We start from the raw sequence: 18,406 nt of genomic DNA on the forward strand, positions 1-18,406 counted from the left end.
TAGTTGGATATAATTTTATCTACTTTTAAAATAGAATTAAGGTCGTAAAACTTTTACTCCTATTTTAACCTTGCCAAACTGAAAATCTAAATCTTAAAAATGTAGTAAGTCACGTATAATATATGTGTTTGACATTGATATTTGTGTATCACAAATTTATAGCTAATTCAAATTCTTTATGCTATTAAATTTTTTTTTATTTTTTGTATGATTTCACACTCCATTATATTTCTGGTTTATTTATATCATTTTATTAATAGTTATTTTGATATTAATAGAATTTTAACATGAAACAAGTGAATTTCACGTGTTCAAATTCTTTAAGAAGATGATCTAAATATATTACGATTTTCTTGTGACTATAACAATCTAAAGTGTTTTCTTTTTAAATATATAAACCCATTTTTAAAGTTGTTGTGATTCTAAACATATCATACATATTCTTTACAATATTCTTCGACGATTGCATAGAATAAAAATGCATAAAAAGAGTTCATATATCAAGATCGAAAAACCTAGTTATTTAATACCTAAAAGTTAATGAACTATGTTCCTTTTTTCTTTTTGATAATTTTTATATCTTCATTGAAGTCCGATTTGCTCTACAATTTTGTGTTTGTGAGTTATTACAACAATCTTAAATTAATATACAATAATCACTGAACAAATCGACTTGATTCCAAGGTAAAGATTCGTATACATTTATTGAAATACATGGTCTAAGCAACATGAACCCATAAATTTATTAACGTGATTCACCGGAAAGTCTCACATAGAAATATAAAGCGTTTTCTGACTAAGAGAGACGATTCTATACTCAAAGCTCGAGCCTGCCTCGTTAAGGAGATGCTAACATCCTCCCCCTAGCATTTTTCATGTACACAAACATCTCATCACGATTAGGTAAATTATCTTTGATTGTTTGAACTTCTTTGAATTTTTTTATCCAATTGTTAATACGAGGAAAATTGTGAGGATTAAGTAACTTAATCCCAACAATTTCTTCAATAATTTCCATCCAAAGAGAATAACCTCCAAAAGCTATGTCAACAAATCCAATATTTTCACCACCAAATAATATATTGTTTTCTCCCAAAGCATTTTCCTCTATGGTTTTGAACATTTCAAGGCTCTCCTTTATAGCATTTTGTTGCTTTTCTCCAGTGTAACAAAATACATTCCATGAACTATGCGACTGCATCACAATTTAACCAAAAAAAAAAAAAGTTAAGTAATATCACATTTTATTTACTTAATTATATCCTCGACAAATTTAACAGTGTGAGTTTTGAGTACTAGCTAAGTGGAAACAAAGAAGGATGAGTAAATTTAACTAAGAAGAACCATTTGCATACTCGTTAGAGTCGATGATGTTTCATTTTCAATTTAAGTGTCTTAATTTAATTAGGCGTGAAATTTATGTACGAGGGGATGAGGGGGAGGGGGGTTCAACAGGTATATATGTAATCTCATTTTTTTTAATTACGGAACAAGAGGGAGTTGCTCGGATGGTAAACATTGTTCACTTCTAATCCTAAGATTGTGGAATCGAGTTACCAAGGAATCAAAAAGGTGGGAGCTCATAGAGCGGGATTGAAAAAAAGAAAATTGTGAATTGCTAGTAGTGCTTCACAATAGAAAATATTGATCATAATAACACCATACCTTTTCTTCGATATATTTAGCCCAAAATCGAGATGTGGCTCGTTCATATGAATCAGTTGAAAGTAATGGATTCAGTTTCCACGTCTCGTTGATGTATTCAACGATGACCATAGACTCACAAATTATCTTGTCACCATGGATTAGAACTGGAACTTTCTTGTGAATTGGATTGTATTTTACAAGCAAAGAACTTTTCTTGGACATGTCTTCATCTATATACTCATAATTTATTCCCTTTAGCTTTAATGCCCAAATAACTCTATATGTGAAAAAACTAAAAGGAGTACCTATTAACTTTACTATTTCCATTCCCAAAAAAAAAAAAAGATGAAATATTAACTATTGAGTGGAAAATTGAAGAATGAAAAAACTCACTTGCTCTAGGTAGTATTTATAACAAGTATTTCTTAGGGAATATTGCAACTTGCAAGTTTCAAATAAGTTTTTATTCCCTCATACTCTTTGTGCCTGAATGATAAAATTAGTCCGTAAAAATAACATATTTATCTATTTATTAACTCATTTTATTTTAATTTGTTTAAATTTAATTTATCCGCTTATATAACGTAGACACGTGAGGAAAATAAATTTTAGTCTATGTTTGTCATTAAATAATTTATTTTTTATAGTAATTTGATCAACAAATGTAATATTATAATAGAATAAAAAAGTTGATAGTAGATGATTAGGTACGTTATCATTTTAAAAGAATGTAAATGAAAAAGTCAACTGATTTTTTTAATCCAAAAATATCAAAAATTCTTTAGAATCAGTAATATTTTCAACTAAACCCTTTATTTTTAATTATTATTAATATAATGACTCTTTGAAAACTTGAAAAGGCAAATTGGACTTTGTTTAACTAAAACCCATTAATTTCTTTTAACATTAAGATTTTTTAAAAAATAAATCAGAACACAAGATATAAGATTAGTTATATATTTTCTCAACAATATCTGAATGTAAATGTTGCTAAAATCTAAGATTTACTGACAATTAACTAATACTTAATAAAAGTTTCTAATATTCTTTATTATCGTTAAAAGTTATTTTTATCGTAATGTATCGCTCGATAAGCCCAATGAAAAAAAAAACTCATAAGATGAGTTATTTCCCCATCAAAGAACATTTCCTAATATTGATAATATTATTCATAAATATTTTACTAGTAAGAAGCTTCAAACTTCATAATATTTGTGTTCCCAAAATATTTCATGTTCAAATTGTAATTCACATGCAAAATAGGTGTGTGGATTCACGAGAAATTAATATACGGAGATATAATAATAAATCATAATCTAAAATTTTTCCACAAAATAAACAAATTAGCTATACTGAATTTTCCATTCAATAAAAAAATGAATTTACTGATTTTCATATCTATAATATATAAAAATAAAATAAAAAATTAGTCAGCCATATGTACAATAGTATATGCATCGATTGAAGTTCATAAACAAATTAATATGCAACTTCTACATATAGTTTAGTTTACGTTATAATTCTAAGAACCTTCAAAGTTTATATATAGTATACAACATTAAACCACAAAATAATAATTTAGTCACATGTACACACTAAACAAAAGTACCGGGGGTTAAAAAAAATTCGACAAGAAATTATATTGTTTATATATGATTAAAATTATTTTTTTTAATTTTTATATATATATATATATATATATATAATAGATATTGAACTTTCATTGACCTTCATTTTGTATGCTTACTTTTTCGTATTTTAAATTTCGTTCACGAAAATCCTAATTCTTTCGCTAAAAAAAATCTTAAGCCTCACTAAATAAACGAAAATAATTCGCATTTTTTATGGCTTTCCTTAATTATATAATTCACATTCCTCTTTAAAATTCTCATTGCCATTACATTCTAACGGTGAATGTTGTAATTTTGCATTATAAATTCAAATACAAACAATAACAAAGAAATGTAAACTAACAAAATTCAAAAAAAAAAAAAAAAAAAACTTAAAAAATGTGTTCTTCCTACATCAAATCACCCTTTATTTTATTGATCATATTATTCATAAATATTTTAAATTTAAAAAATGTTGTTGCAAGTCCATTCCATATTCAAGTTATGAATAATATTGATCCAACTAGATTTCCCTTTAATAGTATTAAACTTCATTGCGCTTCTAAAGATAATGATATGGGATTTCATGACATTACTCCAAATAACAAATTTGAATGGTCGTTTAAAGAAGGATATTTTTCTAACACATTATTTTTTTGTCATTTTTGGTGGGGATTAAAAGAAAGAGCTTTCGAAGTGTTTAATGTCTTCCATGGATGTATCAAAAATGCACCACTCAATCCCGATACTCGTTTATGTAAATGGACAATAACAGATATAGGATTTTTTCTGGAAGATGATAAAGGAAAGAAATATATTGCTTATGCTTGGGAGCCTCTTAAAAAGTAAAAATAGTTAGTTATTATTCGCTCTGATCCCTAATTTGTTTGGGATTGTGAAGCGTGTGTCTTTTTTTTTTTTTGAGTTTTAAATATTCTTATATGGTGTACATTATTGAAGGAATAAACGCATTGTTATATGTAATGCGCATAGGGAAAATCTAGATCCTGTATATATACTAAGAAATTTATTTAATATCTATAAATATTTGATAATTATAAGTGTTTTATTTTGATTTAATATGTTTCACTTTACAATTTATTCTTAAGTAGTAGATGGTACATGAAGTTTATTAAATATCATCCTTAATCATAACTAATCACAAGTGACTAATTAAGAAGGAATTAGAGAGACTATAATCTATAGTAGCAAAACCATTTTTTATTCATTTTCATTTATTCCATAACAATTTTCAAGCAAATTGTCCATTCCTTAAAGTTACTTTTCATATAATTTACTTGTTATATGCGATATACATCTCAATTAATTAAGTCAATAAATTTTACATACTAAATAAATTAAAAGGAAAAAGTTAACTATTCATATTTCATTACAATAAAAAATAATATCGTGATTGACACCTGACGAGTTATATTTCCACTCTATACCCATATTGTTCCACATGAATTTAAAATTATAATCGCGTCGCTTCTATGTCATCCCTAATTAAGTTGCTATATTATGCTACAATAACGTTGGAAGAAAAACGAAGAAATTAATATAATACTAAGAATAATTAAAGTGAGAATTAAGATGGGTTAAGTTCAATAATTGGGCTATAAACTATTCTCTGATCTGTAATGGACCTCTTTATAGATAATAAAGAAAAAACAAAATAAGACTAACTCTCCGTAAAGGTGTCTAAATTGGTGCAACAAGTGGTAAGGGAGGTCGATGATCGATCATGATTCACATATTAATATATTTTTTAATCGAGCTCATCATACCAGGCTTATCTAATACGTTTACATTTATGTGAAATCTTTCAAGGAGACTCATAAATAAACAATAGGAGATGAACTAAAAAAACAACTCAAATAACCAAAAAAATGTATACCTCATGAATTATCGACTGATTATAATCGTAACGAAAAATAATTAGCATTTTTATGGCCTTTACTTATATAATTCACATTTCATCATAAAAATTCTCATTACCATTACATTGTAACTGAATGCTATAATTTTGCATTATATATTCAAGTACTATTGATAATAACAAAGAAATTTAAACTAACAATTTCCTTAGAAAAAAAAAAACCCTACAAAATGAGTTCTTCATACATCAAATCACCTTTTCTTTTATTGATCATATTGTTTATAAATATTTTACATTTAAAAAGTGTTAATTCATTCCAAGTTCAAGTTGTGAATAACATTGATCCTACTAAATTTCCCTTTAATAGTATTAAAATTCATTGTGCTTCTAAAGATAATGATATGGGATTTCATGACCTTAGTCCAAATAACAAATTTGAATGGTCATTCAAAGAGAAATATTTTGCCAACACAATGTTTTTTTGTCATTTTTGGTGGGGTTTAAAAGAAAGAGCTTTTGAAGTATTCAATAACTTCCAAGGATGTATTAGAGATTCACCGCTTAGTACTCGGACTCTTTTATGTAAATGGACAGTGACAGATCAAGGGTTTTTTCTGGAAGATGCTAGCGGAAAGAAATATAATCCTTACAAATGGGAACCACTTCATTAATTTATAAAGTGGTTAGTTATTCGTTCCGATCCCTAACTTGTTTGGGACTATGATTTTATTTTTTTTTTGAGTTTTGAATAAATGCATTATTTTACTCTCCTAGAAACCATCAATATCAATCAATCAATCAATTACGCTTTAATTATAATCTAATCGGGGTTATCTATATAAGTCTTTCATATTCAACAACAACAATATATTTAATATAATCCCATAAAATTATGAGGTCTAGACCAGAGAGGCACTAGGCGGCTAGAATATATGCAAACTTTTTTCCTACTCTGTTTTCAATAAACCCTCGACTCGATAAAAAATAGTCCAAAACAAAAAGGTACGAACAGTGGAGTTGCTTTACTATGGAATATAATGGTGAAAGGTAAACATAAGAATAAATAAAAGGGAGAACTAAAGATGGATTAGGTTCAATAAATAAGCTAATCCTTGTTTAACAAAATGTAACGAACTCACTCTTAACACATTTTATAACACAAATTAATCATGTGTATACAACTTTTTATTGTTAACATAATGAATAATGACACAAAAAAATGTTAGGTTTTGTTGGAATAACTCCAACAATTGCACCATAACTCTATATCACAACAACTCCATTATTATGTCCTATTATGATTATATATCTATATAAAGTTTCAATCTTGACCATAATTTCATAATCAATCAAACAAATCATAAAGAAGAAAAAGAAAACTTTATTTTTCCCTATAACCAAAATCTCAAAATGTTATCACCATATTCCATTTTCTTTGCAATTTTCTTAGTAGCCATAACCAAATTGTCACCCCTTGTTGTTGCTATTGACACTCAAGTTCCCGAAGGATCGATACTCGAGTTATACATGCATGATATCCTGGGAGGAAATAATCCAACAGCTCGACCAATTACCGGATTATTAGGGAATATATATAGTGGACAAGTTCCTTTTGCAAGGCCTTTAGGTTTTCAACCACCTACAGATGGTGTAGCAATTCCTAATTCTAATGGTGCAATTCCAACATTTAATATCAATGGTGTTCCACTAGGAACTGGCTTAGCAGGCACAATATTTGCTGGAAATCAGAATGGCCAAGCTAGTGGTGTGACTACTCAATTAGGCCCTGATGGATTGGGCCTCGGGTTTGGTACGTAAAAATTTAAGTTGTTAGAGAGATACTATTATATTCTTGATTACCTTATAACTTATATTATATCTTTGATATGTTTTCTCACGTATTGTTCTGATTCTTTTTTATTGGTTAGTTTTTTCTTTTTTTCGGTGATGATGAGATTCGAACATAGGAACCACTTGCTTGATTACATTTATATCATGTCTCAACATGATCTTCACACGTGTAGGTCTGCTTCTTTTTCATTGCCCTTTTTCCTTGCGGTATTAAAACCTAGGATCAGTACATCAAAAATAAGCTTTAGCAACAATTAATAAACAATTGTCGCTAAATATATATTTTTTTCGGCAATCAGCCATATATATCCCTGAAGATTTTAGCGACGTTATATCTAATGACATTTAACTAATGACGGTAAAAACTTTAACACTCTTTATTAATGTGTCTATTTATTGCCGCTAAAAATTATTTTTTGTGCTACATAGTGTGTTCTTTACCATGTCTCAATGACGTGTCAACATGATTATTTATTATTGGCCAAACACATTGAATAGTCTGACCATCTCATCTATTTTGACTATACATCAAACATGAGCGCCTGATTCTTTTTCATTAGTCAACCAGGTGGAAGTATCTCTTACTTTTAAAGGTGGAAGTGCAATTTGAATCCAATAACACTTACGTTTTATATTATGTCACGACAGGTACCATCACAGTTATCGATGACTACTTGACATTGTCCCCTGAGTTAGGCACACAAAACCTTGGAAAAGCACAAGGTGTATATGTATCAAGTTCTGCAGATGGAAGTACTCAAATGATGGCGTTTACCGCCATGATGGAAGGAGGCGAATATGGCGATAGCCTCAATTTTTTCGGAGTTTATAGAATTGGAAGCACAATGTCAAGAATATCAGTTACAGGAGGAACTGGTAAATTTAAAAATGCTTGTGGTTTCGCGGAGATTCGTTCACTTATACCAACAGGGCAACATGTTATTGATGGTGCTGAGACATTGTTAAGGATTACTGTTCATCTTACTGAGGGACGACCACGATGAGTACGCGTTTTTATATAGGATCAAACGGCTTTTGTTCGATCGAGGGGCTTAAACAAGAATGGTGGATTGTTATAAATTGTGTGAAAAATGAATTTGATTTGTGTTTTATTTTTTCTTATAATGTTTTAATTTTGAATTGAGTACAAACATATATGATATATCCTCTCAATAATTGCATGTCCACTATTTGGGAGAAGAGTTTGTGTTTGATATTTTAAAGTCAAAACTTAAAAATGTTTATAATATTTGTTTATTGGTTGAATATGCATTTGTTTTCTTTTAGTTGGAAATAATGTCAAAATATAGTCCAAATTTTAAACTTAAAAATGTTTATAATATCTGTTTATTGGTTGAATATGCATTTGTTTCTTTTAGTTGAAAATAATGTCTAAATATAATCCAAATTTTATTAAATCCAAAATCTTCAAAGTAATGCATAGAGCTAGGCAGATGTTTCTAATCCCTTTATATACCCTAATAATACATTTCTAATCTTCAAAGTAAAATGGAATATATGTACCATAAGAGAAATAATAGATTATCTTACAAGTGCGCTGTTTAATTTTATCCTCACTATTAGTAATACGAAAAAAAGTTCAAGAATAAATAAATAAATCTTAGTAACGTACTATTTTAAAATCGTGCGACGATATCATTATTTGACTGAACAATTTACCTGACACGACCCAAAAAGAATAGTTAGAATGAAATCAAACACAATAGGATATGGATAGGTACTTACATAATATATAACCTCTTAAACTTAATATTTTTATAAGATTGTAGTCTAATTTTTGAACTCTACGAAGTGTTTTTCAAGCACCTATATGTATAAAAAGCAACTTCTAACGTGCAAAATAGACTAATTACTAGCCCGTTTAAATTGATTTAAAAAAAAATACTTTCGTCAAATATTTTTATTTGTGGCTTTTTAAAAGTTGATTTAATTTATTATAAAGTTAACATAAAAACTATATATATAACACAAAGTATATGGTTCAGTCCATAATTTCTAGCTCTTTCACTTCATAATTATGGAGTCTTCCATTTGTTTTGTTTTTTAATCTTTTAGCTCTATTCTTGATTTATTCATTTTAGGCATAATGGAGACATGTCAAGACACTTCTGTCAAGTGTAAATGTAAATGTCTATTTTTAGAAAAATATGTCAAGTCTAAAAAATTATAATGGCATTTAGCAATAAAATATTTTGAAAAAACTATTTATTAGATATATATCTATATTATATAAATCTATTATATTTATAATTTTAAATAATTACATATCTTACCACTAATTAAAAGTTTTTTAATATATATTGAAGAAGATACAGACATTTTCGCAACCAGGTACACTAAAATAGGGAGAGAAATGAGTGAGAAAGTTATGAATATCAAATACATGCAATCACACTAAATATACACTAGATACATGCATATGTATGTTTCTAATATGGTTCGCATGTATTTGGAATACCAAATACAGAGGAGAGTAGTGAGTAAGATCGAACAGAGACAAGTGAGGCGAGAGAGATTTGTTATTTATCTCAAATGCATATAAATTCACTAATTAAATACAATATATCTAAAATAAATTACACACTCTATGTATTCCGAGATACATGTATCTGAACGTAGTAGAATGCACCAAAATGTGATAAAATTCACAACATTACAAATTAAAATGTATTCTAAATAATTAAGTACTAAACTAGTTAAATTTCGATAAATTTTCGATCCCATTATTTCTTTTTCTTTTTTTTGCCCAATATTACTTGCCCAAAAAGATTATTACTTAGAATAGAAGCAATCAATAAGACAAGGATAGGAGGCAATTATAAAAATCATCTTCTTGTCTGAAAGTATATGTTAGAACTTAGAATAAAACCAATTATAATAGGACAACTACAAGATATTAAATAACTATCGTATTTAGATGTTGAAATTTCGACTACTCTATTTTAATATATTAAATGGTATTTTTAGGTGATTTATTTAGCAAAGAGGATTGTTCGTACTTAATTTTAAATATTTCTATTAGTGTAAGATATTAGTATAATATAATTGAGACATTTGTTGGAAAGTCAAAGTCATAATTTTTATCATACAAATATATATAACTGGAAGCTGATCGATCTATGATCATCGCTTTATCATTCGGTAAAATATTAAAATCGAATTTTTATATATCTAACACAAAATTAATTTAATATAATAACGATATAATATTTTAAAAATCGTAAACTAAAATTATCAAACCTAATTTTTCAACAGCGTGTCAAGTACAGTACCCTATGATTGATAATAGATAGGAGTTGTTAAATAATGCATGAAAATAAATTGGAGAAGAAGAAATACGTGGGTTCCCTAGGGCATAGCCTATTAAGATCGAAGAACGATTAAATATTGAATCTCTTTCGTAAAAAAAAAAATTATAATATTTATAAAGAGATTTTATTCGTTATATATATATATATATATATATATATATGATACAATGCATAAGTATTCTTTCAACATATGTCTGAAATTTCAGATACACACTTATACTATATTAAGGTCCTATTATCTTCCCTGAAGTTATTTTATTAAAAAATTTTACCCCTTTTCAGCCTACGTGACACTATCTTGTGGATCTAACAACGCAAAACTATATATTTTATACTAAAAGTACATATATTAGACATATAATATAAACTAATAGTATATATATTGTGTATACTTTTGTTATATTAAAAAACTAGATAGGCAGTTAATATAATATTGATAACCATTCAAAATTTACATGTTCACATGTTATTTATAGACCAGTAGAATTTCTTCATCACAAAGATATATATTTTATGAGAAAAATATTTTATTTAAAAAAAAGGACCCTTCTACAACATTAGAAGGTAATTTGGCCAAACAATCTACAACTTGATTAGTCTTATTGAAATAATGTGAGGTTGAATTAAATATCACTAGTATTATTGGTGTCTAATAAATAGATATATGCTTTATGAATTATAAATTTTTTAAAAATAATAATTTTATATTGAGTTCTAAATAAATTATGATACAATATGAGTAGTCAACTTTTATGGTCTTTGACTAAACCTATCGAAAGAAATACAAATACATATCCTTTTTTAAAAAAATAATAACTAAATTTCGAAATTTATGATCTTTCTGGATTATATAATTCTTAATTATCATATGATTTATTGTTATTTGAAAATTATGTTATTTAATTGGTATAACAACTAATTGATGATTTTTAATATTACATGTGTATCTTGTTTTGAATTAAAATTTTAATAATTCAGTTAATTATTATTTTAGCGTAATTTCATTTTATTAGCAAGGATTCAATTCTCTACCTTTTAATTTCCTTTTTCTTATCACTAATTTTTTTTTTCAAATGCTCAATAATGGGGTAGAAAATATTTCCAATCTATGATTTCTAGCTAGTTGTAGCATCTAAAAATTTAATACTCCTTAAATAGCTGATTTCGAGATTTCAAATTTACTCTACTTCATATTATTTGTCCATATAATTGTCCTAAATTACTAGTCAGTTTATAAAATTAAAATAATATCAATTTATTTATTTTCATTTTTCCCTTGATTTTTTTTGTTTAAACGTATAAATATCATAAAGTTTCTCATTGTTAATCCTTTAAGAGTAAATAAACTAAAATACCCTTCTTTCCTTTTCATATATTTTTTTAAACGACACGTAAAATGGAAAATGAACCACTAATATATAACCTTCGATTAGTAACTAATTCATTTGCTTGTAAAATCCTCTTCAAATAAATACTAGAACAATTTCTTAGTAAAAAAGCAAATATCTTTTGTTTTATCGAAAAAAAGTGGTTTTCGAAAAAGTTTATTTTAAAGGGTATTTTCGACCTTTAGGAGTCGCCACTTAATTTTTAAGAAAAATCAAGAAAATTTATTCTCAAAACAATTTAAACAGAAAAAAATCGTTTTGAAAATATTTTAGGGGGTTCGGGATTCCTATTAGTATCTTAGGAAGGTGTTTAAGGCACCTAAGATACTCCGTTAATACGGTTTTCCGACGACTAACTTATTTGACTATTTTGTTTTTTCGTTATTCTTAAGATTTTCCATCTAGGCAAACTTTATAAGTTTTGAAATGACTTCGCAAATTTCATTTTTTAAGGTTAAGACACTTTATATTCGAACAAACTTGTAGAAAATTTTTTTGAACTTAGGAAAAGTTTTAGACGAATTTACGAGTTGAAAACATTTATCACTTTCAAGGCATAGTTCTGAACTAGATAAAAAGAAAGACGTTTCGAAGGGGGTTTGGAGTTTTCTAGTCCTAGACTAAGAGGCAATTAAAGCAAAAATATAAACAAGTAGTAAAACGGAAAAGAGAGAGAGAAAGAGAGAGAGAGATTTGGGTCCAAACTCGGGTTCTGTTCGCCTTGACCGAGTTTTGGACCCACCAGTTCTTTGGGTTTTTGACCCATTTCTCTTTCGTACCTGTCCTAATCTAAACATACAAAATAAATTTCAAGGAAATGAAACAACAAGGGCTTATGCCCATTACAGAATGAAATACAAAATAAAAAAATAAAGTAAAACGTCTTCTAATCCTCTTCTTCGAATTTCTTCAATCTTCAAAGGATTTCAATTTCGAGGAGCGGTCCGCCGGATTTTATGACTTTGACTCAGCAAAAAAGAAATCAAGCCTTTTATGGCCTTTCTTAAAGATGCCAAAGGGGAGAGTCCATTGGACTCGTTCGGAGAGAGAGTTATGCAAAGAAGAAGAAAAAAAAATAGAAGTTAGCGATTTACCAAGAAAGGTCCAACATTAGTTTAATACATAAATGAACTCAAACAATACACAAATAATGCAAGTCGAGTATTTCAAACAATGGAGGAAACCAACAGCAACGGAGAAACGGAGAAGGATTAATTTCCGAATCTAATCAAAAGCTTCATGTTCAAACTAATAAATAACACCCTCATGAGTTTCAACCACGTACTTAAAGCAAGAAGAAGATCATAATAGAAACATATTCAAGAGAACAGGCTCCAAAGCTCACAGTGATTTAACCAACACACCATATATAACAACAACTATACAAAGGTTTCCTGATGCATCGACTATCAAGTAAATTCCTACTTGAACCCAACAGTTGATTAAGCCAAGCGGAGTTCAAACAGATTCACACCACACTGTATGAATAAACGAGTTTAAGCTCAACTAGGCTCATGTCGAAATGAAGAATAACCTTAAACGAAGTGTAACCAACAAAATTGAATTAAAAAAATATAAGCATGGTTTCGACCTCTTTAAAAAATGACATCTAGACCGACACGAAACACAGCGACATACATTTGAACGTCTGGAACGTAAAATCAGCAAAGACCCACAGCGAGATAGAATAAAGCCGAAGAAAACGCAAAGCAAGCTCGAGCGCCATCCTCTGCGTTCATGGATATTCGAAGACGAATATCTCGCATAAGTAACTCATTAGGTGCGTTGACCGACTAGCTAACTTCATTCGACTCACCCAAACACCTTAATACAGCAATAACGAGCCAAGCAAAGAATAAAAGACATCCGACGAACCAGCAGCTGTCATCGACACGAAAACACATACGAAACATGTCGTGCTGCCTCTAGACAGTCTAATGGAGGTGAAATGAAAAACACTCGAGCGAGAAAGAAACCGAAAATCAAACAGCTAGGCCGAAACAGAGTAGGGGTAGACATAATGCAAACAGATGCAAAAGCACCATCTAAACTTGCTGGAAACAGATGCTTATCGCCAGAACAGCTTGTGAAATAAAATTTAGAGTCGGCATACATCGTGCAAGGTCAGCCAACCAACGACAATGGCTGCCTCGCGACGACGGACTCAGAAAATAGGTGTAGAACACAAAGCATACGAACTTCAACGAAACAAACCAACACAGAGTACTTCCAATAACATAGCCTATCACTTATGCAGCGATCAACAACACTCAAAGCATCTCGAATATCCACACATGAGTTTGCTTGCGTAAAGAAAAAGTAGATGAAGGAATACTAATGGCGAGTTACGTTAAAATAAACTGGACATTACCTTTTGGGGAGCAACGAACTTGGGGGCTACGAGCAAGGGAGAAGCACCACTATCGCGACCTCAAACCAACCTCTGTCTCGAATACCTGAGCTGGAACGACACACCTACGCTCGACGAAACAGACACACCGAGGTTGCTACGACGTTTCGACGGAACACCACTGTCGAACACTCGTTAACGAAACAGAGTGTTTCTCTCTAAAACTAATCCGACTTCCTTAGTTCTTCTGAAACCAACAGTAGAGAAACCAAAATGTTTCCAACGCTCACAATAACAGAGTAGCTCGATTTCCTTCTTCAGAATTTCCCAATTTTCAACCCAAGAAATTTCAAAAAAAATCCAACCCCCAAACTGACGAGAATGGGGGTTTATATAGAAAAATCCCTATGGTTTTTGAAATTGGGATGGGTTTCACGAGTTTCCGCGCATCTCAATTCAAAATCTCAAAATCTTATCCGAAATTTCGAGCGGGAAGGGAGTTTGAGGCGAGGTGGAGGGTTGAGATGAAATCGTGGTACTAGCGAGCTACGTGGAGTCATCTCGGCGATGCAAGGACGAGAGAGCAGGTCTGCCACAGCCGAAAGCACGGCACTGCTGCATTTTTTGGTGTCTGTCTTTGCTGCGTTTTCGGCGCAGCTCTGTTCTTTTTCTTTGCAGGTCGCGATGGGAGGGGGGAGAGAAAGACGCGTGAGGGGGACGAGAGCGTGGGGAGATGAGGGAGATTTTCTGCGTTTTTTCTGGGTTCTCGGAATGGCGTCTGTTTTTCTGTGTTTTTTGGGAATTGTTGGGATGAAGGAAGGGGAGGAAGAAAGAGGGGGAAACGGGTTTGGGTCGTGGGGCGGGTTAAGTGGTTTGGGTTGTGGGGCGGGTTAAGTGGTTTGGGTTGGGTTGGATTTAATTTAGTGGGTTGGATTAAGGACGTGGGCCGCCTGAAGGGAAATTGGGCCTTGAGTTTGTGGGCTGTTGGGGAATATTGGGTATAAGGTGGGCTGTAAAGGAATTGGGCCTTTAATCTGAAAATAGAGTAGAAGGGAGTGGGCCTGGGGCTGCTGAGGATTGTGCGAATGGCCCAAACTAAAACAAATTAAGTTAAGGATGGGTTGGTTTAATGAATATCCAAGTTGGCCCAACCCCAAAATAAAAAATGAATTCGTATCAATTAATTAACGAGCTTCTTTATATATAATAATTATAAAAATCATAAAAGTGATTCAAACGTATAATTTTAATTTAAACTAAGGCTAGTTTAATAAAACATTCAAATGTATATCTTGATGATTGTGAAATAATCGTAAGATATACTACTTATATACATAATTATGTAAAATATATATATATATATATATATATATTATCGAAAATTATGTCAAAGCGTATTCGAAGTAACATAAAATTCATACATTATGTATATTTTTAATTTATATACATATATATACATACATATATATATATATATATATGTATATATATATACATACATATACATATATACATGTATATATATTTTTAAAATCTTCTTCTCTTTTTTTTTTCTTTTTTTTTCTTTTTTAAAATTTTTGCAAGATTTATAAAACTAATTAACTTAAATAATTTTAAAAATTCTCGAAGCTCGATAGTTAATTTACACCAATGTGGGTCAAAATTGGGTGTCAACAACTGTCCCTCATTTTTCTTGGGTTGATGCAAGCAACTCAAGGAAAATGAAATTGACCAAACCAATTTTGACCAACTCCATTCATTTTAAAGAAAGGATTTGACATAGGATTTATGAATTATGGACGAACCCTTGCAAACGGGTCTCCTACATATCTCAGGCTATATGAGAATTCAGGCCACTTGTAGTTCAAATAGATTGATTTATCGCACGATTTTGAAAGAATCAAAGCCACTTCGATACCGGATTATGAAGGTATTGAAATGCTCGAGAATAGAATTCGAGAGCGAATGTTGGAATACAGCCGAGTTTTCAACATTGAATCCGCCTACATACCCTTAAACCTTCGGAATCAGGCTGTGTGTAGTTCGACTCGATCGTTGGAAAAGGAAAACTATTATGCTAGCTAACCTTCGGTTTTGGACGAGTGACACATTAAACGAGTATGAAAAAGAGGCTTGTAACCTCTTAGCCATGAATGTGGCGCGCTTCACACCCATAATTAAGAACTTATACGGACATAATTTCCAAATCTTTTGGCGTATTGTCACTCAGATTGGAAACTTGCTTCCGATAAAACAAAACTTTCGGAAGCGAGACAAAAACTGACAGAACTAGAGAAAACCCGTAAGCCTCGAGAGGGTGGTTCGATTGTGGTGGAAGTCGCTCCTCTGCTCGCGTCCTAAGAGTTTGACACTCCTCTTTGGACTGTGTCCCAGTTCGCTGCTAAGAAAAAGTTCCACGTTGTGCTGCATCCTTTTTGATGTCGTCCGCACCTGTGGTTTTTGGAGAATTCATCCTTTTGGATGCTCTCGACAAAGACTGAGATAAAACTCGTCAGCTTAAAAAATGCAATTAGGATGGGAGACAGTGTCTTTTACCATGTCGACACTTCATTGTTCTCCTCCATGTTCGACGTCGACTCGACCGGTCTGACGTCCAGCAAATAAAGCTTATGCCTTGTGTTTTGCAATATCATCTTCAATGTATTCCATACTTGATGTCGAAATAAATAAATAAATGCTGATGCGATATTGATGTTTCTTTTGTTGTCATCTTCGATGCTCTCCATGATGTTTATTTTTATAAGAAATAACATAATGCAGTCGAGGCCAATGGATAAGTATTGCTCTTTCTTTATCCAAGTACGTCTTCTTGCGGGTCATGAATATCTTCCCGCGATACGTAAATTCCTGCGAGATATGAATCTTCTCGCGATGCATAACTTTCAGCGAAGAATAAAATCTTCTTGCGATGTGCAAATTTTGACGAGGCATGAATTCTTCTCGTCGTGCATAAATTTTGACGAGGCATGAAATCTTCTCGTCGTGCATAATTATTGACTCGCGGTGCATGATTTCCGCGATGCATGAATTCCAGCGAGGCATAAATTCTTCTCGCGATGTATAAATTTCGACGAGGCATGAAATCTTCTCGTCATGCATGATTATTGACTCGCGATGCATGATTCCGCGATGCATGAATTCCAGCGAGGCATAAATTCTTCTCGCGATATATAAATTTTGACGAGGCATGAAATCTTCTCGTCATGCATAATTATTGACTCGCGATGCATGATTTCCGCGATGCATGATTCCGCGATGCATGAATTCCAGCGAGGCATAAATTCTTCTCGCGATGTATAAATTTTGACGAGGCATGAAATCTTCTCGTCGTGCATAATTATTGACTCGCGATGCATGATTTCCGCGATGCATGATTCCGCGATGCATGAATTCCAGCGAGGCATGAATTCTTCTCGCGATGTATAAATTTCGACGAGGCATGAAATCTTCTCGTCATGCATGATTATTGACTCGCGATGCATGATTCCGCGATGCATGAATTCCAGCGAGGCATAAATTCTTCTCGCGATGTATAAATTTTGACGAGGCATGAAATCTTCTCGTCATGCATAATTATTGACTCGCGATGCATGATTTCCGCGATGCATGATTCCGCGATGCATGAATTCCAGCGAGGCATAAATTCTTCTCGCGATGTATAAATTTTGACGAGGCATGAAATCTTCTCGTCATGCATAATTATTGACTCGCGATGCATGATTCCGCGATGCATGATTCCGGTATGCATGATTCTTCAGTGTATAAATTCGTGATGCATGAATATTTATATCGCCCCTGTGAATAGTAACGATAAGATGATCTCCAAATAATACATCGACTTGATCGATAATGATAAAATAATAATTGCATAACCGTCTCTTCTGAGGTAATGCATGGCCTTGATCGACAATAATCATCTTGCTTTGATAACGCAATGCAAATAGCGCTATCTATAGAAATCACGAAATCTTCGCTGAGATTCCCGTTTGATTCACCTTTGAATCTGACTGGATATTTTGTAAATTTCCCATTGTTGAGAATGGTTTGAAATAAACAAACACATTCATAAGCATCCTGACGCAAACGATATTCCCGCTTTCAATAAAATCACTGGTTTTGGAGATAGTTTTCTCCTTCTCCGTATTCAATCAGTCGGAAGAATTCGGCCGATTTCGAAGTGAAGCTATAAACCTGCATCCACAGAAAAATTGTCAGTTTTAAACATACTGATCTGTGTCGATCCCTTCGATTGTTTGCTCCTTGTCTTGACGTCCTCGGTTGATTTCCCGATTTCCCGACTCTTGATAGATAAGAAAATATCTTATGCC

The 18,406-nt window shown here is 31.3% G+C and overlaps 1 protein-coding gene and 1 long non-coding RNA gene across 2 annotated transcripts; one reads left to right on the top strand and one right to left on the bottom strand.

Moving 5' to 3' along the window:
• Positions 1 to 656: 656 nt before the first annotated feature.
• LOC101266706 (uncharacterized) lies at positions 657 to 2,035 on the bottom strand. Its single transcript, XR_011213120.1, has 2 exons — positions 1,666 to 2,035; positions 657 to 1,195 (listed from the first exon to the last, which is right to left on the bottom strand). It is a non-coding gene; the product is annotated as an uncharacterized lncRNA (long non-coding RNA).
• A 4,381-nt stretch (positions 2,036 to 6,416) lies between these two features.
• LOC101266404 (dirigent protein 18-like) lies at positions 6,417 to 8,187 on the top strand. Its single transcript, XM_004252961.5, has 2 exons — positions 6,417 to 6,946; positions 7,636 to 8,187. The coding sequence occupies exons 1-2, from the start codon at positions 6,547 to 6,549 to the stop codon at positions 7,989 to 7,991; spliced, it is 756 nt and encodes a 251-aa protein (XP_004253009.1). The 5' UTR covers positions 6,417 to 6,546; the 3' UTR covers positions 7,992 to 8,187.
• Positions 8,188 to 18,406: the final 10,219 nt, after the last annotated feature.

Source organism: Solanum lycopersicum, chromosome 12 (assembly GCF_036512215.1).
Source record: "Solanum lycopersicum chromosome 12, SLM_r2.1".
NCBI classification, from domain to species: domain Eukaryota; kingdom Viridiplantae; phylum Streptophyta; class Magnoliopsida; order Solanales; family Solanaceae; genus Solanum; species Solanum lycopersicum.

What these genes read in the sequence shown, in the direction of transcription:
- LOC101266404 (XM_004252961.5), top strand. Translation starts at nt 6,547, where the DNA reads ATGTTATCACCATATTCCATTTTCTTTGCAATTTTCTTAGTAGCCATA. An exon ending in TGGATTGGGCCTCGGGTTTG is followed by an intron (nt 6,947 to 7,635) that starts GTACGTAAAAAT and finishes ATGTCACGACAG; the next exon opens with GTACCATCACAGTTATCGAT.